At 42.2% G+C, this 27,828-nt stretch overlaps 1 protein-coding gene across 1 annotated transcript in view; it reads left to right on the forward strand.

The window, feature by feature from the left end:
• The first annotated feature begins 5,657 nt into the window (after positions 1-5,657).
• Positions 5,658-27,828, forward strand: part of mei1 (meiotic double-stranded break formation protein 1) — a 57,674-nt gene continuing 35,503 nt past the window's right edge. Inside the window, exons 1-15 of the mRNA XM_071901966.2 lie at positions 5,658-5,801; positions 6,092-6,215; positions 8,411-8,461; positions 9,490-9,563; positions 10,845-10,950; positions 15,360-15,569; positions 17,717-17,895; positions 20,643-20,757; positions 21,191-21,310; positions 22,039-22,138; positions 24,428-24,562; positions 25,180-25,294; positions 26,474-26,565; positions 27,088-27,235; positions 27,684-27,795. Coding sequence (XP_071758067.2) covers positions 5,658-5,801; positions 6,092-6,215; positions 8,411-8,461; positions 9,490-9,563; positions 10,845-10,950; positions 15,360-15,569; positions 17,717-17,895; positions 20,643-20,757; positions 21,191-21,310; positions 22,039-22,138; positions 24,428-24,562; positions 25,180-25,294; positions 26,474-26,565; positions 27,088-27,235; positions 27,684-27,795 — 1,825 coding nt within the window. The remainder of the gene's footprint in view (positions 5,802-6,091; positions 6,216-8,410; positions 8,462-9,489; positions 9,564-10,844; positions 10,951-15,359; positions 15,570-17,716; positions 17,896-20,642; positions 20,758-21,190; positions 21,311-22,038; positions 22,139-24,427; positions 24,563-25,179; positions 25,295-26,473; positions 26,566-27,087; positions 27,236-27,683; positions 27,796-27,828) is intronic.

Raw genomic sequence — 27,828 nt, forward strand, 5'->3', positions numbered from 1 at the left:
ATTAGAAACCTGGAGTAGAGTGTAGGGACGAGATGAGAGAAGAAGGAGAGAGAGAGAAAAACAGAACATACAGTCAGGCTTACACAGATTCTTCTACAGTCAAGGCAATTTTCTGCCGACTTGGAGGGGCGAGTTAGGCTGAGCTGAGCGGTGCTGTTGCATGGGCGGATAAATGGATAAAAGTTACAATGCCTGTACACAGCAGATGAAAAATGCCTTGAAGCATTTAAAATGTGCCTCTCACTATTCTCACTTTTGTTCTTCTTTTACCCACTATTGTGTGACGTAGGCTTTATTCGCTCTGAATGGAGTTGCTCGGCGCACAAAGCAACCGACCCATCAATCTAATTAGCTAAAGAAAGGGAATCTTATGTGGAAGAGCCAAAAACTCGTGGGCCTTTTCTATGACAGACTGCATTCGCATCATAATCACTAGTGATCACACTGAACAAGAGCATTGTGATAAATATGAATCCCCTCATCAGCTTTCAATCATTACCATTGCGGTTCATTATCAATTCCATTGCCTTTTCATCATCATAATCAATCACTGCTGTGCCTGAAACGCTATCTTACCAAATTTTTTTCAATGCTCTGAGCAGCAAAATGCAATCTGACATCGCTTTGTCTCCTCTTCAGTCAGCAAATCTTCTCTTTCATTTGTCACTGTCTTTCTTTCTCTTTTCGCCCCCCCCCCCCCCCCGTCTTCTCACAGTCCTACAGTTTGGAGTGATTCTCACGTCGCTTCCATTTACGTCATGCCCGAGCCTTCGAGATCTCAAGTGCATCTTTGGAAAAGGGGGGGGGGGGGGAGGGGGAGATCTCGCCGTATCTCTGTCATCTCTCTGTCAGCGCCTCATCCATTTCCTCTCATCCCCTCTTTCCAGTCTAAATGAAAGCCTCACACACACACACACACACACACACACACACACACACACACACGCTGGTTTTTGAATTCCATCTCTATCAAGTCGAGCCCTGTTTTGGCTGACTACTCCACTGTCCTTGTGTGAAAGTGAATACTCCCCTAGTTGGTGTGAGCCGGGGACATGATATGAGGGCTCCTGTCTGTCTGTCTGTCTGTCTGTCTGTCTGTCCACAGTGACGCCATGTCTCTGACTGACATATTACCACTGCTGCGCTGTATCTGCTACCTGCTTGTGTGACTCAACCGTCCCTCACGGCTCTGACAGTACCTGCACCATCTGCTCATGTACTGTACATAGGGGGGGGAGGCAGAGGGATATAAGGGTAATACCTACCATTGTTATTGGTAGAGTTTTTTCCGGTGTTTGTTTAGCATATCTTATATCACTTGTGGAAAGTGCTGATCACAGAGACTTGTTGAGAGCGCAGATTAGCCTTAGGGCTTGCATTTTGGAGGCAACAACAAGATAGCCTACTAATCTCAGGTGTATAGGGCTGGAGGGATAAAGAAGGCAGTGTGCTTTCATAAAAAGATGTTTGCAAACTGTGGTGAGATTGCAAAAGTGATGAGAATAATAAGTTGTAGGAGTTGGGTGGCGATAGAGCTGTTAGGCACTTGGTTATAAAAGAACATATGTCAACCACTGAATAACATATGGTATGAATTCATTGTGGTTTTACATGGTGCCTGACCCGCTGTATCTCACATTGTGGTGGATTTTTTTTAACCTCAGCACTGTGGTTCACAGGCTGACAGACAGTATAGAGCTGTTTGCAACTAAGTTTTCTGTTTCGTGGGTCTGCTAAATGTTGTGGCTCACAGGTTCAGCAGTGCATGGAAACATCTGATGACTAATCTCTCTAATCCTCCAGGAAGTAATGCTGCATAAACCAAGTAAGACATCATAGCCAAGGGTTTTTTTAAATATAAGAACTTACTGTAATTCTTGAAATACAATCAACACAACTACAGTTAGTGTTTCCCAACTGCTTGGCAGGATTTCAAGAGGCATAATTAAAATTCTAGCACCATAATATATTCTTGTATAGCACATATTTATATTTTCTGCATTAAGACAACATCAACAGAGCTGCTTGGTAAATAACTTTTTAGCTACAAAGTTTATGGGAGAGAACATCACACAACTCAAAGTTGGCTTACTTTTCCCTGAACAATTTTTACAGACTGTGAAAACCTGAAGCAGCATTTTAAACTATAAAGAAGTACTTTATGTTCATTCCCTTACGAAAAAAAGAACTGCAGTACGCTATAGTAATCCTATAATACATTTTAGAGGGATACTATACAGATATCACAGCAAAACCTCAAAAAGTTATGCAACTACTATAGGTTACAAAACTATACCACAGAAAATGCAGTAATACCACAGTAGATAGAAAAATACCATAAAGTACAAAGAGATCACTAAGACTCCCTACTGACACACACTACGTCCCTATATGAATATTACAGGAATATTATAGTGATTTTTCATTAGGGTTATCTTAATTCCTACCGTCGTTCGCCCCTTCCACTTTAATTGGCCTTTTCCCCGAGGTTGATCCGCCACTTCAGCATGTTTTGGTCAGATATAATCCATCGTGCCGACTTCTTCAAGTTTCCACTTCTTCGGGTGAAGCACACCTGAACGGGACGCGCTGGTGACAGCAGCGCTTGACAAACACACGCACGCAGGCACGCACGCTCTCTCACACGCGCGCGCGCACACACGCACGCACACCCCCACACGCCCCTGTCTTCCTCTTCCCGCCCTCTTCCCACTTTCTCATCTCATTTTATTACCAACACCCAAGCTCTTTCTATTACTAAAACCCATGTTGAGACATCTTTACATGCACATATGCCGTATTCTTCAAACTGAATGAAGTGATATAATTATAAAACCCCATAATGAAAATGTCTATCTTATGGTAGACTATACCCTAAATAATTAATAATCCTCGAAAAATCGCTGTAATAATAGGGACTTATTGTGTGTCTGTGGTACTCAATAGAAAGTTTATAGGCTGCTTTATTATATATATATTTTTTATCTCCTATGTTATCACTATAATATTCCTATAATAATCCTAAAGGATATTATATATGGTTTACAGTTTTGCTGTATTTGTACTGTATCTCTCTAAAATGTATTACAGAATATCTATATATATAAATGGGATTAATGTTCTATAAAGTGTGAATGCAGGAGCATCTCTTGTTTCTGAAGAGCAAGGCAGCTTGATGTTACCAAGTGGGTTACACAGTCTGGACACAGCAGCACTGAAATAAGTCTCTGGGCAACACCTAATGCTTCTCAGTCTCCACTGCAGTGAAATAAATATAGCCATGCTGGTGGCATTATTTGTCATCATGACCATTACCACAGAAACTGTTGTCCCTAACTCATGGCCTGGAGTATGTCGTTGTCACGGGAAACACAGCAGAATAATTTCAGCAGAGTGATATTATGACAAACTGTAGGTTGAGGTGACTGGAAAAAAAGGTATAGGGCTATATTTAGGGTTTGTTCAACGCCCCCACTGACACCTGCTGTATGGAACTGGGTGGTGGAATGGAATCAACAGAACATGCTTTATTCTATCCATGTTCTTATATTGTTTGGATCACACTTTAGAAGAGAGATCATAGTCTATCTCTCTCTAAGAAAGATGTGTTTTGTGTCTTATGCGTTGTTTTGTTTGTTCTGTGATTGTTGATTAGTTAGATCTAGTTAGGCTCATTCTCTGTAAAGTCCTTTGAGACAAGGTGGTGATGAAGAGCTATAGAGATAAAAGAACTTGACCTTTAAGCTCACAATCAAAGTGTGTATAGCTGGAAACAGTGCATATCTAAGTGAGTGTGTCAAAAGTGTACGTGTGTGTCCGCGCGCGTGCGCGCGTGTGTGTGTGTGTTTATACACAGGAAGTGGTCTAAGTTATGACAAGCCAGCTGAGAGAAAAGCGAAGCCCTAACGCTGACGTGGAAAATGTCTGCTTGAGAATTCTCCATTTATGCTCGGGCAGAAGCTGAATCCATTTGTCTCTGAGCTTTATTGGCCTCTGAAGAATACTCCATGTGAAGTAGTTGTCAAATAATGTTGACAGATATGCACTGGATCTCACCTGAGCAGCGAGAAGGTTCCTCTCTGTCTCTCTGTCTCTCTCTCTCTCTCTCTGTCTCTCTGTCTCTCAGGGGCCAATAAAACTCAGAGGCAGATGGATTCAGCTCCTGTCCAAGCGCAAATGGAGACTTTAGAAACAAATATTTTCCACCTTGCTGTCAGGGGTCTGCTACTCGTCTCAGTCAGCCTAACAAAGCTCTGACCACTTCCTGCACACACACTCTCTTGCTCAGTGTGTGTTGCCTCCAATATGGTTGCTGGAGCATAGCGGATTTGTCAGAGGCAAAATGTATTGTGTCAAGAGATTAGTGCGCACACACACACACACACACACACACACACACACTCGCATATGCACATTGTCACACAGACACACAAAGAAACACACTCAAACTCAGAGTTGGCTCCACTTACTTTGAAATGTACTTTCTCATGCTGTACACTACTTTGATGTGCAGTGAACTCTTTTTAAAGAGAGGAGAGAGAGAGAGAGAGAGAGAGAGAGAGATTATAAATTGACATGTTGGTGGTAGCTGATATTCGCCCCCACACTCCATCATCAGATAGCAGTTGCTCAGTTGCTGAGAGGCTTTTGTTGTCATGGCGATAACCAAATTGTGGCCTTCACTCCTAAATGATACTGCAAAGCACACGCGCGCACACACACACACACACACACACACACACACACACACACACACACACACACACACACACACACACATACACACACACACACAAACCCTATGGACAAACAGACTCACAACACATTATTCAGCAATGACATTCCATGGAGGATAAATTGATGCCAATACATCATTCTGAAGATTATCACGTCTGCTTCTCTGTTCAAGAATAAGATCTCGGCCTACCCTTGAACTTGAGAGATGTTTGACAGAAACTTTGAGAGCACTAATGTATATCAGAGAATAGCTGAGCTCCATAGGGGGAGAAATTAACTTTTAGCCAATTGATCCATTAGTGATGATACTGCCAACATTTCTATAAGAATCGATAGTCATATCAAAAGGGACCATGTAAAGTTTGTACAGCATGGGCCTAGTCACTGCCAACAGTAGTAAACATTATAGGTGAGATCACACCTGTCCAAAATATGAACCAATCATTTAGAGCCACACGCCAATCCTTTGACCAATAGCGCCACTTCACGTCACGTCACGTCACGTCACGTCAAAACACAACCCCGCGAATTTTCACCTCCTACACAGCTGGTTTGTTCTCCGAGATTGAATGTTTGCTAGTTTATTAGAAGGATACAGCTAGCAAGAAACCTTGTTTAATGTAATAACGTCGCCATTAGATAGTTAATTAAACAACTCGCGTTTGTTGTTGATGAACAGGACTTGGAAAAAGACCTCGGTCATCCCAGGGCAAGTTGCTATCAGCTACACAGCCAAGCTAGTCACTCGGTTACGTCAAAACAACCGTGTGTGATAACGTGTGGTAACGACGGTAACGTTACTATTCGCCTGCCTGGAAGTGGTATTTATAGATACAAAACAGTCACACGCTTGACGCGTCTTTAAACTATTTGTCAAGCCAAAGCCTGCATAATTTTCTGAACAGGCGAAACGGGAAAAGATGACGAGCGGGGATATTGTTTATGACAAGATCCACTTCAGACACGACTCAAAATGGACCGGCCGCCTGGGGCCGCCAGACGGGGGCGGGGTGCTGCTGTGTGTCGCCTGTGTCATCGAAATGATGGAGAGTGATGATATTGCGGTGGGGCATCTATGACAACCTTGCTACATCCTGTTATATTAAGCCTTTCCACTTGTGTTTTACCAAAATTAGGCTTTCCACTAGTAAATATTTACTCGTTCTTGGTGGCCAGCTGATGTGTCATCGACCAAGCAGTTTTTCCCCCAGCTTATGCTATTTACAGATGTTTAGCTACGTTTTAGCATTAATCACAAAGTCTTAATACATTCAGTATACTTTTACCTTGATTAACAGGCTGTATTTCCTAATGCAGTAATGTTATCCCCACCCTCTCTGTCTCTGTTGTACAGTCAGTGAGGAAGTGTGTGGCCTTGTCTGGTATCAGTGGGGTGCTGAAGTTTTCTCCAGGGGCCCTGAGAGAGCTGCTCCAGCAGGACCACAGAGTCTCTCTGCGTTTCACGGCTTCTCTGCTGGGTGAGAAACAGTTGCTTGTGCAGCATAAGATTAAGATGTGAAAAAAGGGATCGGCAGGAAAGCTGTGGATTTTTTGCTCTCACCTGTTCTCCCTCTGCTGCCCCAAATAGTTCCTTTACCACCCCAATCCCCCTGGGCAGCTGCGCCCCACATAAGCTACTGTATAGTTTGCTAGAAAGCCTAATAAGCTTGTGTGTGGGAGGTCACTGGTTCCAATCCCCAAAGGATTTAGTAAAGTCTTGCTAAGAGGAGAAAACAGGAGGGGGTTCCTGTTTTATCACAACTGCTGTCAAAGTGCGATTGAGCAATGCATTGATCCCCCACTCTACAGTGACCATCAGTAACAATACTGGTTGTTCTGGGCATCTTGCTGGTGTGAGTTTCTTTATTTGTATAAACTTCCCTCTCCTTGGAACTTCTCTCCTCCAGGCCATTACTGTAAGGATGTGTTGTTAGTGCTGCAATCAGCAAACAACAATTACCTCACTACTATTCTGCAAGGTTGGACTTAGCAACTGAGACTATAAAGCATCTCTCTTTACCTGAACAGTGATCTACAGAATATTTCACTGTTATTACAATAGTCATTTGTCATTATAATACACATAATATTCACATTATTACAGTGTAATTAAAATGTAAGATGCAATTAGAGTCCACCTTCAGTCCACTGGTTCTCTACCAGGTTAGATTGATTGGCTAGGCATAGTAAAGAATTTCATTACTATGGGTTTCGGTGGAGAGTTTTCGTGCCCCTTGGTCTAAATGCTGTTTCAGAGGCTTTTCCAACCTGTCACAAAATAAAATTCTGGGGGAAGCACTGACGTTTTTGGTGTGAAAATGCTAAAATGAAGACATTGAATATTGGTATAAAATATTGGCTATCGGCAACTTGAGTCTAAAAAATATCGTAATCGTAATCAGCCTTCAAATACCTATATCTGTCAAACCCTAATCTGGGCACTTGCATGGTAAGGCTAACTCCCTAGCAAGACCACTAGTCTGTCTTTATGCTTGTTCTTACCATTTTGCAGTCTGCTGAGTCAGACAAATACTGTACATAAAAGTCAAAATGGCTAACATCATGTGAGATAACAAAATACAAAATAGATGGTTACAAATTGTTCACTGACCTAAAAGTACAATGTTCGGATGAGAATGTGTGCATGAGTGTGTATCCCACCTATCCCTGCGTCTCAGTGTGTATCTATAGTCATTTGTGTTATGATGACAACCACTTAGTGAAGCCAAAGACTCGAAGATCACACTCACTTACAGGGAGAGTAGCTTCACTAGCCCTGTATCGTGGTTGATGTTTTTCTGTCAGAGCTAGCACATAATCTTCACCAGACAGAATTATTATGGTTTCTAAAGGAGATGTTATGGAGATGGCAGCCAAATAGCGCTGCTGAGTTAGTTTCTAAAATTCCTATGTTCTACTGCTTCTGTAATTTGACTGTAGTGTGTTTTTATGGCACCATATCATCAGAGGCTATTACAAATTCTTCTTCTTCACAGGATGAATTCAACTTGGTTGTTGCTGTATAAGGTATTAGGCCCACACCATTAGAGCTCTAATCAAATTATCACAGTGAGTGAATGTGTGGGAAAATGGCAAGAGGGCAAAAGCTCTGACCGACATGAAAAGACATTAAGAGAGCCATTACAGTGCTTGTTGGACGGGCGGCTGAATTGAGCTTCATGATGAGAGAATAAGAGAGAATAATCCAAAATAAAATATGCCTTTCATCCCCCCACTACACATTTTGTTCATTGTACACGCTTTAGTCTAGTATTTACAGATGTAACCATAGTAGAGTTTTCATTTTTTACGCTCGCTTCATGATGCTGCTTTAGTTTTGTTCTTCCTCCTCCTCAAGAGGAATTGTTTGGAAAATCCAGCATCACTAATCCAAGAATGTGAGACTCCTACACTGGCTGCCACTGGGGTACACATGATCAATTAGCCCTCTCCTCAGCACTCTCCATATCACGAATCCCCCATTTGATTTCCTTTCACCTTTTTCTGCCACTTTTGTCAGGCTGCCATACCTCTTTACCTAGTTTTTTCATTTTCGGGTATTCATTTTTTTAGCTCCTTTTTCTTTTATCACTCTGTTAGACCTCTGTACATTGCATTTGGTTTGTGAAATATGCCATATAAATCCAGCCTGTTATTACTGTTCCATCCCCAGGGATGCTTCACACCGTGGAAGACCCAGCCACTCTGGAACAGGTCGTCCAAGGTGAAGAGATGCCTCTTTGTGGTTAGGATAATATAAACTGCGTGCACACACACACATACACACTCACACACCCTACACACATTACACTCACACAGGCGTACACACACAGGCTTTCTACGTGGCTGCGATAATGCAAAACAGTGTGAGTATGCACACACAGGCACTCAGTCTGTGAATTGCACTCTCTCTCACACACACACACACACACACAAACACAAACTCTGGCTATGATAATGCTGACTGCTGCTTACGAAGGTGTTTTGACCCTCTATTGACTAAACATGTCTAAATTTCCCGTTTTTGAAGGTTTTGACCTCTTTTCACATAGTGATATTTCTTTCACTGCAGCATTGTTGTGCAGCTTAGCTGCACAACAATAGTTCCTATTCCTCTCTATATTTAACGATCAGTTTAGGCTACTGTGCCGTGTTTTTCTGTAGCCTGTCTTGATGTTGGACTCCCAATGAACGAGTAGATTTTGGCTCTCAGTCACACTTGTCTCACTGCGGCTAGGTCTTTCAAAATGTAGAATGTTTTGTTAAGTGCAAATGGCAGAGTGATTTTATGGTAGCTGGTTCAAAACACCCTAGGGACCTCCATGCTGTAATATTTAGTACAGTACTTTAAATTTGACACCGCTATTGCTCTGTGCACAGAGAATGTGTGAAGAACACAATTTTTGAAACTGTCAGTGGAGCTGTATGAATAATGCAGGCAAAATATATGTGTGTGTATGAAGAGAGAAAAGAAAAGCAAGAACCAGTGCCACTGTTAAGTGAAAAATTAAAACTCTTTAATGCATGACTGATTCATATTGAATTAATAAATAGCCTGAAACAGTTCTCTTGTTTTTCTTTTTTTCCTCAATTACAAAGGTTTTCCCCTACAAAAGTGTGAAACATTCCTTAGCGGTAGTGGCCATTGAAATAATCTTTTCCTGCTTTTTTTCTGTTTGATGTGTGTGTACATGCATCCGTGTGTGTGTGTGTGTGTGTGTGTGTGTGTGTGTGTGTGTGTGTGCGCGCCAGTGCTGGTTCAGCTGCTTCTAGAGCTCCAGAGTGAGCTGTACATTCGCTTTGTTTTGGATGAGATACAAACGCAGGTGAGACAAACACACACACACACACACACACACACGCATGCGTACACACACATCCACGCACACACAGAGAAACGCACAAAAACACAGCCACTCACCTACACACCTGGACAACAAGCACATGCTCAACATCTTGAAATATTTAACAGCACTTGTGTAACCAACAGAAGCTCCCAGGGTTGTTTGGTAAACAGCGAGCGTGCTAGTCTCAGTAGTGCTGCTGTCGTGTCACCTTGGGGGAGGTTGTAGTGGAAAAGCCTCATTCAGCGGCAGCAGCCGCAGGTGGAAGATAGTAGGGCCGTGCTAACCGACGATGACAGAGAGTGATAACACCGGGTCGAGGTGCAGACAGGTCTCGCTTACATCACTAGAATGGAGCCTGATTAGGACACGTCATTTAAAAAAAACAAAAAAAAAACAAGAGACAAAGATAAGAGTAGCAGTCTGAATGCGTACAGGAAAAAAATGAGTTTATTTTCTGAGCCCTGAAAAAGAAAGGATTATGGGAGTGTGTTTTTTATTAGAAATGTAAGAGGCTCATTTGTGAGAGGGTTTGAGTGCTGAAAGGCTCCTTAGAATTACAATGCAGGAGTAGGTTGTTTTTTGTCACTGACAAAATGAATGTAAACAGAGAATCAGTGAGAATAATAATATGGAAACGGCTGTATATTTTGTTATACAGACGTAGCTTGCTGCACTGCTACTCCACCCCTCAAGAGGTGATTTAGAAAATCCTACAGTACATATTGTAAGATAGATATGCAGTGGGGGGGCTTTGGCTTTGGGGCATTGACTCACTGTATTTCTTGATGCAGTTAGAAAATCATCATGTTGTATTTTATCTTTCCAGTCCATGTTGTGCAAACAATCAGTTGCTTCCCCTTGATATCTGCATTTCACCCCCCACCTCTCTTTTCTCTCCTGAATGTTTGCACAACCCTTTTTGCTTCAGACTTTCCACACGTTTCAGGTTTAGGAATGTAGCATCTCCAGTGCTTGTAGTTTATATCCTGCATCTTGTTCTCTTCAGCTGCAAGCACATAGCTATAGAATAATGAATGTTGAATGCATGTATAGACAGTGATATGCTTTGTCTACTGCGCATTGTCTCCTACACTGTCCCTGTGCACTGAAGTCCTGTTGTCCTTGTAACATAAGTGTCTGTGTGTACTCTGAAATTGCGAATATGTCTTTGCACCAATGTCACCACATGTCACCACAAATCCCTGTACATTTACTGTCTTGGTAATTAACATGGTTCTGGTTTTGTCCATCCCCTTTCAGCTGAGTGACCAGCTCAGTGTGAGGGGTTTCCTGCCCACCTTCACCTTCCTGGGGAGGCTGGTGGAAGTTGTCCCCAACCTGGCCCAGAGCCTGGTGGCTCAGTATGGTGAGATCACATCAGATCACATCAATCATATCTCACTAGACAGAGTAACACAAGAGACGGGTTCTGCCCGACAAAGGCAAGCAGCAGTAATTACCTTTTGTGTGTTTTAATGGGCAAAGGTCATTACTAGCATTTAGATTCCATATCAACAAAAACTACACCCACAAATACTTTTATAGGATATGACAGTCCACTTCTGTACCAACACTACTTTTTGGGAGGGCAGGTGATAAACACAGTTACAGCTGGCTTTGGCTTTGTAGTGCAGTATTGTAGCTGCTGCTTTTCTCACAAAGTACTAGATAGAAATTGTGATAGGATTATAGTCCATTGAAGAAAGTACCAAGTTGGAATGATACCGCTATGGCATTGGGGTACTGTGTGTTGTGAAGTTCATGCTCTCCATTGGCCCATCAAATGAATCACGGTATGTATTGGTGAATGGCGAATGGGCTTGTACACTTGCCTGGGAAACTGTCCTTTGACCTCTAATAAAAGGATTTCTTCTCAGTTTGGGCGATTTTTAACTCATTCAGCTCAATTGCTCTGGATTAAGTGCATAAAATGTACACCTAAATGTTTTCAGGCGGTCATATCATTCATGTGCAGGTAAAAGGGTGGCGTAGTGAGTAGGGAGACTGTCCTTCACGTGCTTTAGTGTCCTTGAGCAAGAACAGGACTCCTTACCAGGATTACCTTTGTGGATGAATACAGTATCACAAAAAAAAGAAACTGTGACTAAGTTTGGCTTGGGTCAGTTTTAAAAATGCACGTGAGACAGGGTCAGGTCAGGTCTCGCATGGCTCATTTCATGCTGTCACGCCTCTCATGTCTATCTTCTCTGTGCTATCTGGAAAAACTAATAAAAAATTAAAGGGATAGGGGGACGATTCACCTCGGAGACTTAGGCCCAGGAATATGTTAGTAATAATAAAGTTCACCTCGTATTGAAGAGAAAGATATGAAAGAATATTTAATTTTCAGCTCCCCCAGAGCCCGTTCTCTCAACACAGGAATATCCTCAACTCAATCACTACAGCCTATTTTGACCTTTTCAATTATATCTCTCCCGCATAGAAATAGCTATACTGTGTCCACTTTTGAAATAATTTTCCACATGCTGTACCCTATTCCACGCTGTCTCCCTCTGAGAAATAGGGAAAAAAGTTACAGAACTGTTTTTTTTTTCCCCTGAACTTTCTCAACTCAATCTGTCTAGCCGTTTTGACCTTTTCAATTACGCTCCAGCTGCGTCGAGATAACCACGCTGTGTCCACATTTGAAATTCTATCTACATACCCGATTCCATGCCAACTCCTGCTGAAAACGAAAAAGCAGTTACAAATATATTCTCTCCTCTAACCTTTCCACCCTGAAATTCCCCAAACTGAATCTGAATCTGAAATCTAATTTTTGGCCTCACAGAACCAGAACCGAGAGAGAGAGAGAGAGAGAGAGATACCCCTGCAAGTGCAGTGTAGTCTTGCGGAAAGATAATGCACCTCGCGGCCCCTCCCTCAGAAAACCGCACCGATTAAATCTCTGCTACACCCACCTGTATGACGCCTGTCTCCTCACTGAACCATTACGCCACTGTGTCTAATGGGGACTATTAATCAACTTGAAGTGTGTGTGTGTGTGTGTGTGTGGTGCCCCAGCGCTTGCCTGTATATACGTGAGAGTGAATGTGTGCGTTATCCTAAATAAGCAGCAGGCATCCTAGTTGTTTTACTATGCGGCGTGTGTCCACCTCCCATGTATTTTCATGAATTTTACAAGCTCCCCTGTGCAGCCACAGGTAGTGAGGGTTGTTGTGATGCTGATGCAAGATGCGGGCTGCCACTATTGACTGTGTGTGGCTGTCTGCGGCCTGTCACTCAGCGAGGCTCTGTGGGGCTGTTTGGACTAACGACAACAGCACCGCAATGACAACAAGAGCCCAGAACACCCGGCACATCTCTCTCTCTCTCTCTCTCTCTCTTTAACTGACTGCCTGTCTCTCTGCCTGTCTATCTGTCTGATTAGCCCTGCTGTTTTTCTCACCCCTCCCCTTTTGTGTCTGCTTTTCTCTCTCTCTCTCTCTCTCTCTTCCTCCTCATCTCTGTATTGCTGGTGTCCTAGTCCCTCAGGTCCCAACTGAGGAGCGGATACAGACAAAACGAGGAAGCAGGGAGGGACAGGGGAGCGCTAATGAGGGGAGGGAGGGAGAGGGACGGAGAGATAACAGGGAAAGATAGGGGAAGGGAAGGACAGAGATAGGGAGAGGGAGGTGTAAGAAAAAGCCCGAGAGCGAGGCAGAGCGGAGGGTGAAGTTAGGGAGGATGAGGCAAGAGCAAAACAACAAGAGAGAGTGCCGTGGAAAACAGATCACAGGAGAAGCGGAGAGGGGTGGTCCAGAATACACAGCGTCACAGCAGGGCAGCAAAACAGTAAACAAGGCAAACGGAAATGAACCTTTGGGTTTTCTCTGTCACAAAAAGCAAAAAGAAAAATTGTTTAATCTTTTTTTGTTTCAGTACTCTGTGTGTGTGCTTATGTGTGTGTGTGTGTTGTTGTTGTGAGAGCGACTAATGTGGTGTTAAAAGACACCAAGGCTTTCATTTTCCTGCCATTCTGGTTTTCTGAACCCCCCCTTTCCTCTCTTCCTACTTTCCTTCCCTCTTTTCCTATCCGCTCTCTGTGGAGGTCTTATCTCCCCCCCCCCCCCCCTCCTCCCCTCCCCCCTTCTCTCAGTCTGCCTGGCTCTCATCTTGGCCGCCTCATATATTTTGGTTTAATCAAACATGTCTGGGAGCCTCTCCTGCCTCGCTTGGGTTTTGATCTGCTTCACAGAGCAGCTGGGCTTGGGCTTGGCTCTCCCTCTCTATCATCTCTCTCTCCCTCCCTCTCTCTCTCTCTCTCTCTCTCTCTCTCTCTGTCGCTCTCCCTGACTCTCTGATCCTCTCTCCGCTTCCACCTCCAGCACTGCCCCGCACTTTAACACTGTTTATCCCTCTGTTCTCTAAGTCGGTCCTTTTCACTTTCTTCCTTCTGCTCCCTCTCTCTGCCCACTTCTCTCTGCCCACTTCTCTCTCTCTCTCTATCTCTCTCTGTCTCTCTCTCTCTCTCTCTCTGCTTCTCTTTTTTTTTTCATACTGTCTATTTTCCTGCTCACGCACTCTTTTCTTTTCCAGGTGCTTGCTCACTTGCTCTGTTTGTCTGTGCTTTTCTTTCTCAATTCAATTAGATTTAACTATGCTTTACTGGCATGACACATGTATTGCCAAAGTATGTTACATAGAGATGTAACAATATGAACAATGTAAAAAAAAATATGATCTATTATTATTACCATTACTACAATTCTAACAGCAGTTACACACACTCTCTCTGTTTCTAGCTCTCCTTCTCTCTCTTTCTGTCTCTTTCTCCTTGATCCTCTTTCTCTCTTTGCCTCTCTATCTTTGTGTCTTTCTTTCTGTCTCTATCTCTGACATTCTCCATCTCTCTTTCCCTGTCTCACTTTCTCTCCTTCTGTCTCTTTCTCTGTCACCCTCTTTCTCCCTGTCTCTCTATCCGTGTGTATGTGTGTCTCTCTCTCCCGGTCTGTCTGTCACTCTCTCACCCTCTGGCGTCCCTCCCTCTCAAACTCTGTCTTTCTCTCTCTCCCCGTCTGTTCTTGTCTCTTTCTCTCTTGCATTATCACTGTCTTGGTCTCTGTCTCTCTCCTCTCTTTCTCTCTTGTTCTCTTTAATCGGACTCCTTCTTTGCATCTAAATCAAGCTCACTCTGTCAGAGAGCGTACCTGGGAGTCTCTAGTTCCTGTCTGCTGTGCTCAGTGCAGACACTCCCATCCTGTTCCTATGTATTATTTTTTTGTCTCCTCTTCTCAGCTTTCATCTTTATCTTAACTTTCCCCCCCAGCGTTGCCTTCGCCATCGTCAGTCAACACCGAAGAGGTTGTTAGGCAAGAGTCAGCTGCTTTGTTCCCAGTGGTTCGCTCCTCTTCCTTGTTGCTGTCTGTTTATCTACGCTGCTCTTAGAATATATTACCTCTCCTCTGAGTATTCATCTCTCCATGTCTCATGTGTCATCTCTGCCCTCGCACACACAAACCCACAGTAGGCCCTACCTGACTAGATGAAAGTTACATATGTTAAAACACACAGACATGTACAGACACACACCTTTCTGTTTTTTTTTCTCAACCAAGCCATTAGGAGCTGTATCTTAGCTTGATTAAGACACTATATCTTTCCCTTGTCTTCAATATGCTGTATTTGTTGCATTCCTATCTATATAAAAAATGTTGCTGCTGCATTGACCCAGTTTCCCCGCATGATCATTAATTTTTCATCTTCTCTTATCCTATATTAACCCCTTCTCTGTAACTCTGTTTATCCCCTCTGTCTCCCACATCTGACCATCAGTGCCCTTATTGGAGCGCCTGTGCTCGGCCCTGCTGTACCCAGACGAGGGGCTGAAGACGGCGGTCTTCTATGTGTGGCAGAGGTTGTACGCGGCAGCTGGAGGTTCGGCGGCCCAGTCCATGCCCGTCGCCATCCGGGACAGAGTGTGTTTCCTGTTGCTGCAGACCTTGGCCAACACCGGCTCCCCTCAGCTCACCATCAACTGCCTGGGTGAGAAGTAGAATACTGTTGTTAGCTGCCTGGGTAAGGGATTTGTTGGCCTAGATTGGCTAAAGACTAGATACGTTGCATAAAAAAAAAGAGATGTTGTAACTACTATATAAGCCCACTATTAACTGCCTGGGTTAGTACAATACTTTTAGTCCAGATGGATTCAAAACTGCAGCATTCTTCCTCAAATTGAAAGTTTTAATGGTTGAGAGTTTCATGACCCTTTGGCCCTTGAGACTGGTTAAAACCGCACTGTATAATTTCCAGAATACATGGTATTTTTTCATTCCTGAAAACTTACTTTTTCGAGAAAGACAGGTTAAAAGTATAATAAGGCCACCATTAGCTGCCTGGATGAGAACTTGAATATACTATTGGCCTGGTTGGAGATGTATTAAGGACTAGATAGACTAAATGAGATGGAGTTGTTATCTTTTAAAAAATGTGGATTTGTTAAGCTCAGTAAGCTTTCCATCAACTGCCTGGATGAAAATTAGAATTTGCTAGGCTAGATAAGGGGAAGATGTTATTAAAAATAAATAAAATTTGGAGCTGTTATGAGTATAACAACAAGTGCTTCGGTGAGGAAAAGGCTAGATTAGGTGGGGAGTGGTTATTAAATATGAAATAGAGTTTTTATTATTATTTTAGGGATTTGTTGTTGTTATATAAGTATATGAACCTCACTGTCAACTGCCTGGGAGAGAAATAGGATGTAGTGTAGGCTTAGAAGGGGAGTAGGAGGGTGTATGGTGTGGGTGGTGGGGGTGTTGTTTCATGCCAGGTTTTATACAACAACAACAGTATACAGCAGTCATCTTTAAGAAATTTGGAGTTGTCATAAGCATAATGAGCACCAACTACTGCCTCAGCGAGAGCCAGAATGGAGGTCTCGACTAGATGGTAGGGGTTATTAAAAATGAAATAGAGCTGTTTTTTTTTTTAGAAATTTGAAGATGTTATGAGCATAACAGGCCCATCATCAACTCTCAACGAGAGCCAGAATCTAGTTAAGGGTGAGGCTGGATGGAGGAAGAGGAGGGATTATACTGAGATGAAAGAGAGTCGCTATCTTGTAGGAATTTAGAGTTTTAAGGATAATAAGCTCACCGCCGCGTATTTCGGCGATAGCCAGAATGGAGGTCTAGACTAGGTGGGGAAGGGTTATTAAAAAGGAAATTGAGTCATTATCTTCTAAAAATGTGAAGTTGTTGTATCAGTATATTAACCTCTCCCTCAACTGCTTGGGTGAGAATTAGGATGTACTGCAGGCTTAGAGTGGGGAGTGAGTGGGAGGTTGGTTTATACCGGTTTTTAGAATAGCTGCAACAGAGCTGTTGCTGTTGTTTGTGAAATTTAGACTTGGTATAAACATAATAAGCTCACCAACAACAGCCTGCGTAAGAACAGCACCATGGAAAATTTGAGCAAGATTATTATTCTTTTTCTTTAGTGAGTATTCTTTAGTGAGTGTTCAAGACATTTCCATGAAGAGTATTTAATTTTCTTGATATTTTTTCTTTTTTTTCTTGTGTTATTGTTCTGTGTTTTATTTCCTTGTCTCCAGATGACTGGAAAGGAAAAGAAAATCCATACAGCTCGGTGACAGTTGTGCGCTAACTGCTTAACTATTCTCTGCATGTCTGTGTGTGTGTTTGTGTCGTTGTCTGTGTGTGTGTCTGTATTCTTGCCCTTTTAAAGCTTAAATCAGTTTCACCCAACCCAAATCTGTGTGTGTCTTACTGTATGGATACAGTTACACGTCAGTCGCAATTCAATGTGACTTTTATTATCTGATCATGCCAGGATGCATCAAGTGACAGGTCAGGATGCACAATATTGTACTTTGGTTACTGTGATATTAGATCTTCCCGTCCACATTGTGAAAAAGAGCAAGAAAAGGTAATGCAGTGTGATCTCATAAAATCCGATCTGTAGAATCAGATCTTAAAAATTATGTTGAAATGACAAGCGTGACCAAAGACTCTGTACCCTTGTCTATGCATGTCTGTCTTCATGTCCTCTCTAAAACCTTATTATTAGTGTCTTATTCTTTGTATATGCCTTCATGTCCTTTGTAAAATGTTAACATTTATGTCAGTATGTGTTGTCACACCCTCTGTACAGCCTTATTGTTCATCTGTTAGGCCTGCTGAAGCAGCTGGCGCGGCTGGGGGAGGCGGTGTCAGTTCTGATGAACAGCCCCAGCGATCAGATCATGTCCGATGCAGACCAGAACCTCCACACCAACAACAACCAGATCCTCAGCCAGAACCAAGAGCAACAGTCCCCGGACCGCCGCCCTCTGCCACTCATACTGAAAAAGGTCTCTGTCCAAACATCCTGCTCTCACTCCCCAGGGCTGCATTCTGACACTGACGATAATAATAACAAGGAGGTCTAATCCTGGATTAACATGTCTTTGAATGGGGATTCATGGAGGTTTTACTCAGGGAAAATATTTGTGCTTCATGTCTGGGAAATCAATGCGTAGATTACAGCTACTTCGATTTTCTCAGTGATGACTCACATCACAGCAGTTTATGACGTTAATAGTGTTTTAGTGTATCAACTCTGTGTTTTGGAGTTGCAATACAATGTAACTCAAAACTAAATAATCACCCAAATGTGACAAATCCACCCCCAAAACAGAATTCACAAATATTATTTTTCGATCCTAGCAACTTCAATCAGTGTTTGTGAACATGAACAACTCTCTGGAACCCAGAGAGGACCAGAGAGAAACAACTGACCTGGAGCTGCTCCACTGATGGTGCTGCACTGCAAAGCCAAACAGCAGTAACTGTGCCAACACTAAAACTGACTGTGAAAAATGACTTCAAAGTTTGTCTCTTTTCCTGGCAAAAGTATTATTCATGCAGAAGTAAACTGTATATTGTGGAGTTGTTAAGTTTAATAATACAATACTTGTTTATATGAAATATAAACCCTCGTCTTTGACCTCTAAAACACAAAATGTAGCCTTTAGTTGCCTGCATCAATGAAAGGGTCCTGCCTAGTGACACAAAAGAAAACAGCCGTTACTACAAATGAATAAATGATGTCATAAATCTTTGTTTATGATAGACGATATTGACTCTTAACAAACATGGCAGTCAAAAACATTGTATTACCTTACATGATGTGGGCCTGAGGTAACAATCACTAGGTAACACCTGACTCATTAGCCAGCCTGGATAACAAGCTACTTTGCTTTTCTTTAGTTTTCTACATTGTTGATTGTATAATAATTGATTAATGAATTTATTAAATCATGAATACATTAAGTCTACTTAAAATTGAAAGTGTTTTAAAAACCAAATTCTTTCATGTTCATCTCAGGAGTCACTATTTAGCTTAGGTGTTCATCAGTCACTTTCTAATATTGATTTAACCTAATCAACATGAAATTTATCAGTAATGTTATGCTATTATTAACAAAATATTTAAATAAAGCTACTTGCTGGTATGTGGACGTCCACAGGCTGCAGTGAGGACCCTGTCCATGTTTGTGACTTCTACCGTACTGCCTGGTGTACAAGCGCACACTGTATTTCCCTTATGCAGGGCTCTTGGGGCTCTGCACTGCTTAAAGAGTGCATACTGTAATTCCTCTAAGCACTGCACATCACAAAAACCATTACACACGAACAAACAAACAAACACTTGAACAAACACACATACAGAGCCCAGCTCTTATAGAGGTCCTCCTACCGAGCAGCTAATAAGAGTGAGGGTGTACAAGGATACTGTTCTGTTCAAGTGGCTTGGGTTGGGTGAGGGGAAAAAAACATATCTTTGTAAATGTTTCTTATTTATTCTTGATAGTTAATAAAAAAAGACCTTTGAAAGAAAGAAAGCAAAGGCAGAAAGCAGTGACTACACAGTTACTGTTGTTTGCTTCTGTTTTTCTCCTATTTTTGTTTTGACACTTTACAAATAGGGTTTAGAGATGAGATGGAGCCAAAATCTTTATACACAAGATAGATAACAGCAGCAATATCAACAAAAAAATGTTTTGGACACGAACAGTTGCTGCTAATTGGCGGCAGACTGTGTGGACAAGTCTTCATTTCTTCTGAAAAAACAAGAGATAAGTGCATATAATGTGAATGGATGTAAAATGTGCACAAAGCAACTGCTCAACATTGTTCTGTTGACTGTTTGACACTGCTGTCAGGAGGTGCTGTCAAATACTGCAACAATGTGTAAACATATCTTTGAGATGGTGAAGTGGTTTGATGTTTTGTATGATGTGTTCTCTAAAGTAGCTAACACTGCTGATATTTTATTTGTGGATTAGGGCTGAAGAGAAGACCTGCTTCCACAAATAGACTGTTCCTTTGACCTAGATATGAAGCGATTCACTCCAAAACAATATGAAGAGTTAATTTCCAAAACATATATATATATCCATATGGGGAAAAAAATACTTAAAAGTTTATTATTTAAAATCACAAAATTATTTTCAACCAAGAACTTGAGTTACCAACCATTCTTTAAAAAGTACCACAGTTTGTTTGAATTTTGTGCTATCAATTTTTTAAGAGTGCCACATTTCCCAAATGGTGAATATGGATGAAAGATATGAATGAAGGATATGAATAAAAAGGTTACAAATAAATACATACAAATTCAAAATATAAGATACAAAATAAAATTAAAGATCATGCATCTCTATGATGCTAATAAACGGTTTCTCCACAATGGCTGCAATAGACATCAGCACTATGATGTGCTGTTGACAGATTTACGGATTACTTTTTCTGGTAAACTGTCAAAGATCATGTGTCAGCGGCTTGGGATATACATGCCGGCTCACGGTACTGATATTTGACAGCCTTCGACATGTTCCTAAACCGACTGTAACGGCTCAGAGGATGGAGGGCCTACTGAAAGACAAGAGCCAGACAGTTGGCAAAACGTTGCTTCATCTCCCACTGTCATCGGTAACCTGGCTGTGTGGCGGAGGCAATGCTTTATGTACCCATAAGAGTTTAAGCACTGGAAAAACCTTGCAAGTATTTGGATGCTGTGTGGATTCCAATAAAGCCTATAAAATGTGTTTTCCAGCTGCTGCTGAGTGGCGATGAGATGTTGCAGGTGGCCAGTGCTCGGTGCATGGCATTCGTCCTGGTTCATTCCCCCAGCCAGTACTGTGCTCCCTTCATCCTGGCTGACGTACCTGGTGAGACACGCACATACACACGGTGGCTGGAGGGTGCAAGCTATAATTCTCAAAAGATGTTGCCTCCTTTGATTTTGCCTTCTACAAATAATTTCCACTGCCTTCTTTGCATCCCGTTTTTGTTCCTGTCTTCGTGTTATTCCTCTTTTTGTCTCACTGTACTTCTCTTGCTTTCTGCCTCCCATCTTTCTATCTACATCTCTCGTTCTTTTTCTCTCCTACTTTTACTTCTGCCTCTCACTACAATTCTCTCTTTTTGTTACTTTCTTTCTCTCCTATCTGTCTCTATCTCTCCTCTCCGTCTCATTATATTTCTGTCTCTCTCTCTGTCTCTCCCTCTCTCTCTCTCTTTTTCTTTTTCTTTCTTTTTTTATTCCCTCTCTCCCATATCCACTTTTATTTCTGTCTCTCTCTCTCTTTCTTTCCCCCATAGAGTTTCTGTTTGAGCGTCTGGCTAGTAGTACTAGTGAGGTGCTGCTGTGGCCTGTCTACAGCTGTCTGCTGCTACTGACAGAGGACCCGCTCTTCTTCTCCCAGTGTCACTCTGTCTACGGTGAGACAGCACAGGCAGAACAGAATACTTTCTTGTGTCACAACTGCATCATCCTTGTGTGTGCGTGTGCAAGTGTGTGTGTGTGTGTGTGTCTAAAAGAGCTAGAGAGAGAGAAAGTGAGCACGTGCATGTGTGCTTATGTGCACCCAAGGTCCTGTCAGGCTGTGTATTTTGTGTGTGTGTGTGTGTGTGTGTGTGTGCGTGTGTGTCATTACAGTAAATGACACCGTTGTTGAGGTCCCACGTTTTTGTTGGCTTTCTCTACACCGGCAAAGGAATTGTTTGGAAAACACACAAATCTAATTTACTAGTACACAGGATCCAATGTAACCAGCTCTTGTTTTATTAGGTACTTGTTCTAGTTTAATATCACAAGAGATAGTTACATCGGATCCTGTGTACTGGTAAATTAGAAAGATAAAGGCTACTACAAAGGCCGCCACTGTATGTGAGAGGTACAGGAGTGTGTGTGTGTGTGAGTGCCTGTGTGCGTGTATTACATTTATTTGATGCCACTCACTTTTAAGAAGGAACATGTTGCAGCCCATCTGGTTGTAGCCATCAGTCAAAGCCCTCTCATAACAGTGTCACTGAGCAAGATTAGATGTTTACAAGCACTTTCACTGAAGCCCGAAATTGTGTGTGCGGGTCCGCCTGCTTGCTTGTGTGCACAGTTGATCAAGTATTTATTTTAGGTAAGGAGATGTACGTGTGTGTGTGTGTGTTAGGTATTGAATCCCTGGTGCGCAGTCTGAAGGAGGCTCTGAGGCTGACCAACCTGGAGGTGCAGAAACAAGGTCTGCTGCTCCTCACTGAGATACTGGAAAGGTGAGACTGATCTGTGTTAGGTTCTCTCACAAGTATGGTAAGATTATAAGAAAATAACTTGTGACAACATTGCTCAGGGTTTCATGAAGGAAAAAGAAATAAGGGTTTAGAGTGAGATTTAGGTTATGGTCAGGGTTAGATTTAACATTTGTCATGTAAGTTGCATTTACAAATGGAGGTCATTTGAAGATGTCAAATGATCCAGTAACTGAAATACTTCACAATGTAGGTCAGGGAAGAAACAATGTTTTCACAAAACGCCCTGCAGCAAATGTAGTAAGGATAATGTGTAGCTTGTGAAAATGTAGTAAGAATGTCCCTCTAAACGGGTTGAAAATGTAATAAAACCTGTTAATGTAATAAATTGCTGGAAATGTAATAATAAAATCACATCACATTATTACATTAACCGGTGATTACAACTTAAAACAGACTAGAAACATATTGACAAATAATGTAATAACTCAAGTTATTACATTCTTCTCATTCTTATGAGTTTTCTTTACATCATTAGTCAATATTATTATTACATCATCAGTTAAAAATATGTTACACCCCTTATTGCACTGTTATTATATTATTCGGGAACCTATCACATTAACAGGACATTTTGTTACATTTGGCAAGCTGATTACATTATGTGGCTGTTATTACATCATCAGTTGTAACAAGCCCTTCTCGGTCTAAGTTGCAGTTGGCAAGCCTTTGCATTTAACAACACCAAAAATATAACTGCACACAGTTATATAGAAAATATTTTTGCACCACTGTTTACTTCTCACATAAACATACGGCTACTTGGTTGAGTGGTTAATTCAGATATCTGAAGTTAGAACAAGTTAAGGATCACCTATACTGAATATATTATATAGAACATGATGTACAAATTCGGCTACACCGGCGCGGAGAAGGGATCTCCTGTAAAACATGTTAAATACGGTGCACTGGGCAGTTTAATTAGATTTGAATTAACTGTCTGCTGGCTTGCAGATGAGAATATATTACGAGGCAGTAAAACACACTCATATTTCTGCAAGGTTGACATAATTTTAATAGAATGTTCCATCCGTCACATGACAGGGATACAGGGGATAAGAGATTTCAAATGACGAGGGAAATTTGTCCTTTACGTTGAGTGGAACAGTAAAAAGTAGTGAGACCGGGGCTCTCAAAGTGCTGAACAAGCTAAAGTGTGTGTGTGTGAGAGACGATGGTAGTTTTACCCAATTTGACCATTAAAGTGTCTCTTTACAATGTGTTTGTGTGTGTGTGTGTGGTTTGCGGACTGTCTTTGTCGTATTTGTATTTATGTCTGCCTTATTGCATGTGGGTTTGTGTGCATGTGTGTGTGTGTGTGTGGGGTCTGGGTGCGTGCGTGTGTGTGTGTGCGTACCTTTATGTGCGTTCGTGTGTCATTTTGGCTCCAGTAGGCTGTTCTATGCGGCTGCTGTTGTGGCAACAGCGAGCCACTCTACAGCTGTTGTGGTGCTGCGTCATAGACCAGAGAAAAACACTGGTGATCTTTGTAACGCCAATAGGTCAGCACTATTTGTTTATTATGTGTCCCTCCCTGCCCTGAAAGAGAGAAAATTAGTGTCTGTGTGTGTAGGTGAGTGAGACAGAGGCAGGACGGGTTGATTGTGAGTCAGCATGCAGTCATTAGCTTTGGGACAGCGAGCCAAAGAAAGAAAGAAAGACAGACAGACAGACAGGCAGATATGAAGTTAATCCTTTGGCCACTGTCTCATCTGCACTGCAGTGGATTTCGTAACCAAAGACTGTCAGCTTTGGACGGGTCTTTATTGACGTCCATGTCAAAAACTGACATCCGCGAAAAAGGCCACTCACTCTCAATACTGTTGGCACTGACTATATGCCTGTCAACCAGTTGACCCAGAGTATGATGCAATTTTTAACTCTCTGAATATTTGATGATTTGTTTATGATGGTGTTTCCTCTAAAATGTATTGTAGATGTGGGGTGTGGGGGGTAATTTTGGTTCTGAGACCCAGGTTCATACCTTGGCCCGGTCCAGTATCAGTTCCAGTATCTGTTACAGTTTAAGAATGGCTATTATTTTTGTATTAATATCATACAGATATATACATATATCAGATAAATAAACAGTTGTGCTATGGGGGGGGAGCTGAGCAATAACACCAGATGATGAATTTCCGTTGTATTTACATTTTTCTAGGGGCAATTTTCTAGTTGTGCTGGGCCAACGCACATAAATAAATATAAACTAAAAACTAGTCTATGATTTCCTGTGTGTGTGTGTGTCTCCAGGCAACCCCCAGGCGTGCGTCTATTCCCCAGTGGTCCAGGGTTTGTGGCAGTGTCAGAGGCTGTGGGAGCTGGAGTCTCCTCATCCTGTCTGCTGGTAGCCACACAGGCTTCCCACGCTGCCTCTGCCCTTCTCCGGTACACACACACACACAAACACACACACACACACACAAGTATAGATAAATGACATACATATTGTCGAGGACATGTGTAAACCTATATCCTGAGGAAAACAGGTACACAGGCCCATTTCCTCACGCAATCACTGACTCACTCACTCATCCACTAATGAACACACATATGCACACATATACACACTCGCACAACCTGCACGCTTACGCACACACATGCGTGCAATCTCACAGCCATACACATACAAACACTCACAGACCCATCCACACTCATAGACACATTAGTACAGGCACACTTTCAAGGACACATATAAACCCCATAGCCTATGGCAAACAGGTACATGAAGTACACTCATTCAATCACTCACTCACTTACTTACACACACACACACACACACACACACACAGACTCACTCACTCACTCACTCACTCACTCACTCACTCACTCACTCACTCAAAAACGCATGTTCTGTCCCTTCCCTGCCTCTCTCTTCCATTCACCCCCCTCCCTCTATCCTTCTCTCCCTCCCTTCCTCCTTAAGGCAAAAATATTGCGTAATTTCATATCCAATGGCAGGCCGTCCCTCTGTATATATTGACGCCTCTCTCTGCGTTCTCCAGACTGAACCATCAGTCTAGCCCCGTCCAGTACAAGGAGATAGAGAGGTTGGTAGAGGCCATCTCTGACAGATGCTCTGAGCTTCCCCTACCTTCGTCTGCTCATCGACGAAGCACCGTGAGTGTGCCTTGCTTCGTGTTTGTATGTCAGGGTGACCCACTTTACACCTGCCATTAACATGCATCCTGGGTGATCAGACTGTAGATTATAGAGTAAAAATGCATAAAATCCATGTGTAAACTCAACCAAGATGCACTGAAGATCTGATCACCCAAACACCCCGTGGTTGTGGTCAGAGACACATTTGGCAACATTAACAGCAAAGTGTAACTGCAGTATGTCTCCAATTCACATGCAGAATTTGTATATAATTTATACAGTATATATTGCACACGCTCTGATGTAGTAATCCATATATAGGTAAGCATGGCTGCTAACATCTGTATGTAATGACTGTAGCTTAATCTATATGTTCCATACTCCTTACCTATATTATCCACCAATCAATTGAACATGTTTAAATTGTCACCAGCATACATTTATATAACCCCACAAATGTTTACATTCTATTTTGTTGCTTTACTGTTTTTATTTATTTTTTTTACTGTTTTTATTGCTTATTTTTCTATTCCATTTGTGTGATTATATTCTGTTTGGCTTTTTTCCCTGCTGAATCCTATTACTTTTGCTGCTGCAATAACTTTACTTCCCCATGGGGATCAATAAAGTTTAATGCTATCATGTCTTAGTTTAGCTTAGCGTAGCATAACAGCTACATAAATAGAAATACATTTTTGCACACATTTGTGCATGCCAATCAATCAGGTGTCAGGCAAGGGAAAGAGATGATGATTTGATGATGTTTATGTACAGAAACGCAGAGAAAGAGGGCTAGATTGCACAGGGTCCATCTCAATGGAGAAGTTTTATTTTCTTCCACCAAGGAGTTTCATTTAGATGAAACTCTAATGATCCCCGTCATCTGGTTGGATGTTGAACGTTGATAGGATGATAAGTTATTTTCTGATGTGATGTGATGTGATGTGATGTGATGTGATCTGACCTGACCTGACCTGATCTGACCTGACCTGACCTGACCTGATCTGATCTGACCTGATCTGACCTGATCTGATCTGACCTGATCTGATCTGATCTGATCTGATCTGATCTGATCTGATCTGATCTGATCTGATTTGATCTGACTTGCCCCCCACTTCTCTCCCCCCATCTCTTCTCTCCTCTCTTGTCCTCTTTTTGGTCTTTTATTCTCCTCTGTTCCTCTCTGTTCTTGTCCAGGGGAGCTTGAAGAGGCCGGACCCCAGCAGCCAAGCTTCCAGATCTGGAGGATTTCTGCTCCAGGCCCTGGTCTGTTTCCAGGCTGCCTGCAGGTCAGCACATTGTCTAGTCACATGTTCAGGGAGTGAAATGGGGTTACTGGGATAGTTCAACAGTGAATTAATTAAGTCACTGAAATTGGGGCCAAGTGTTCAGTCCTACATTATTCTTACATTGTTAGGAAGTCAGTGCAACACTGCAAAAATATCCATCTTAATAAGTTATCTAATCTAGTATTGAGTCTCAAAGTCTTATTGTTCTCAGAACAAGTGAAAAAAAAGAATCCTCCGAAGCAAATCAACTTGGTTCAAGAATTTTCTTGAATTGAGCGTCATTTTTTTTTATTAGAGGAGTGATGACATTGGAAGCAAGTAGAATTATCCTACCCCACTGGCAGAATTTTTCAGCTGCACTGTAGTTGAGGTAATTTTGTGCTTTGTGTCTGTGTGTCTTTGCATTTGCACGTGTGTGTGTGTGCATGGGTGCATCTGTGTGTGTGTGAGAGAGAGAATGTGGTTACTTCTCTGTATGTGTGTGTGTTTTCATTAATGTTTTTGTGCACGTGTGTGTCCAAGGTTGGCCGAGCAGTGTGCGTCAGAGCCCTTTCTGAAGGAGAACGCGTTCACAGCTCCGTCTAAACATGGCCAGGTTCAGGACTCACTGGAGTCTCTGTGTCGGTGTCTGCTGTGCTGCTGCGACACCGTCTGCATACCCACCGTCACTGTGAGAGCTGGATGCACACACACACACACACACGGTCCAGACATCTGTTTCTCTGTCTATATATCTTCTGTCTATCTCTCTCTCACACACACACGCAGCCAAACAGTTGAGAAAATGATCTTGCAGCTCCTCACATCTGTTTTTTGAGAACTAGGTCACAATGGCTAATCTCTCTGGCATTTCCTCTAAACGATTATATTAATAGCCACAGCCACACTGCCTCTGTCTTCATTAGTTTTGTGTACACATGGTCATTTGAGCCTATTGATCAGAACCACTACTGTAGTTCAAGGAAGTGTTTTTGAAATTATAGATTTTCTAAAAGGTGCTGCTAGGTTTGAGTTTCCACAAATTCAGTCTAAAAACCTACCAGAAGAGCCAGAAGAGCTTACAGTTTGTGTCACAATTGATTGTTTGTCTATGGTTTCCTATGTGTGTGTGTGTGTAGAGGATGTGTGAGTGTGCTCCCAGTGCCCAGGTGCTGCAGTGTTTCTACTCCATCCTGTCCTCCCAGTTTACCCTCGTCCCCTCGCTCAAGTCCCTCTTTGCCTCTAAGCTAGGTGAGTTAGCTAATGCCTTCAAATCAACAATGA

Source organism: Centroberyx gerrardi, chromosome 7 (genome assembly GCF_048128805.1).
Source record: "Centroberyx gerrardi isolate f3 chromosome 7, fCenGer3.hap1.cur.20231027, whole genome shotgun sequence".
Classification (NCBI taxonomy): Eukaryota; Metazoa; Chordata; class Actinopteri; order Beryciformes; family Berycidae; genus Centroberyx; species Centroberyx gerrardi.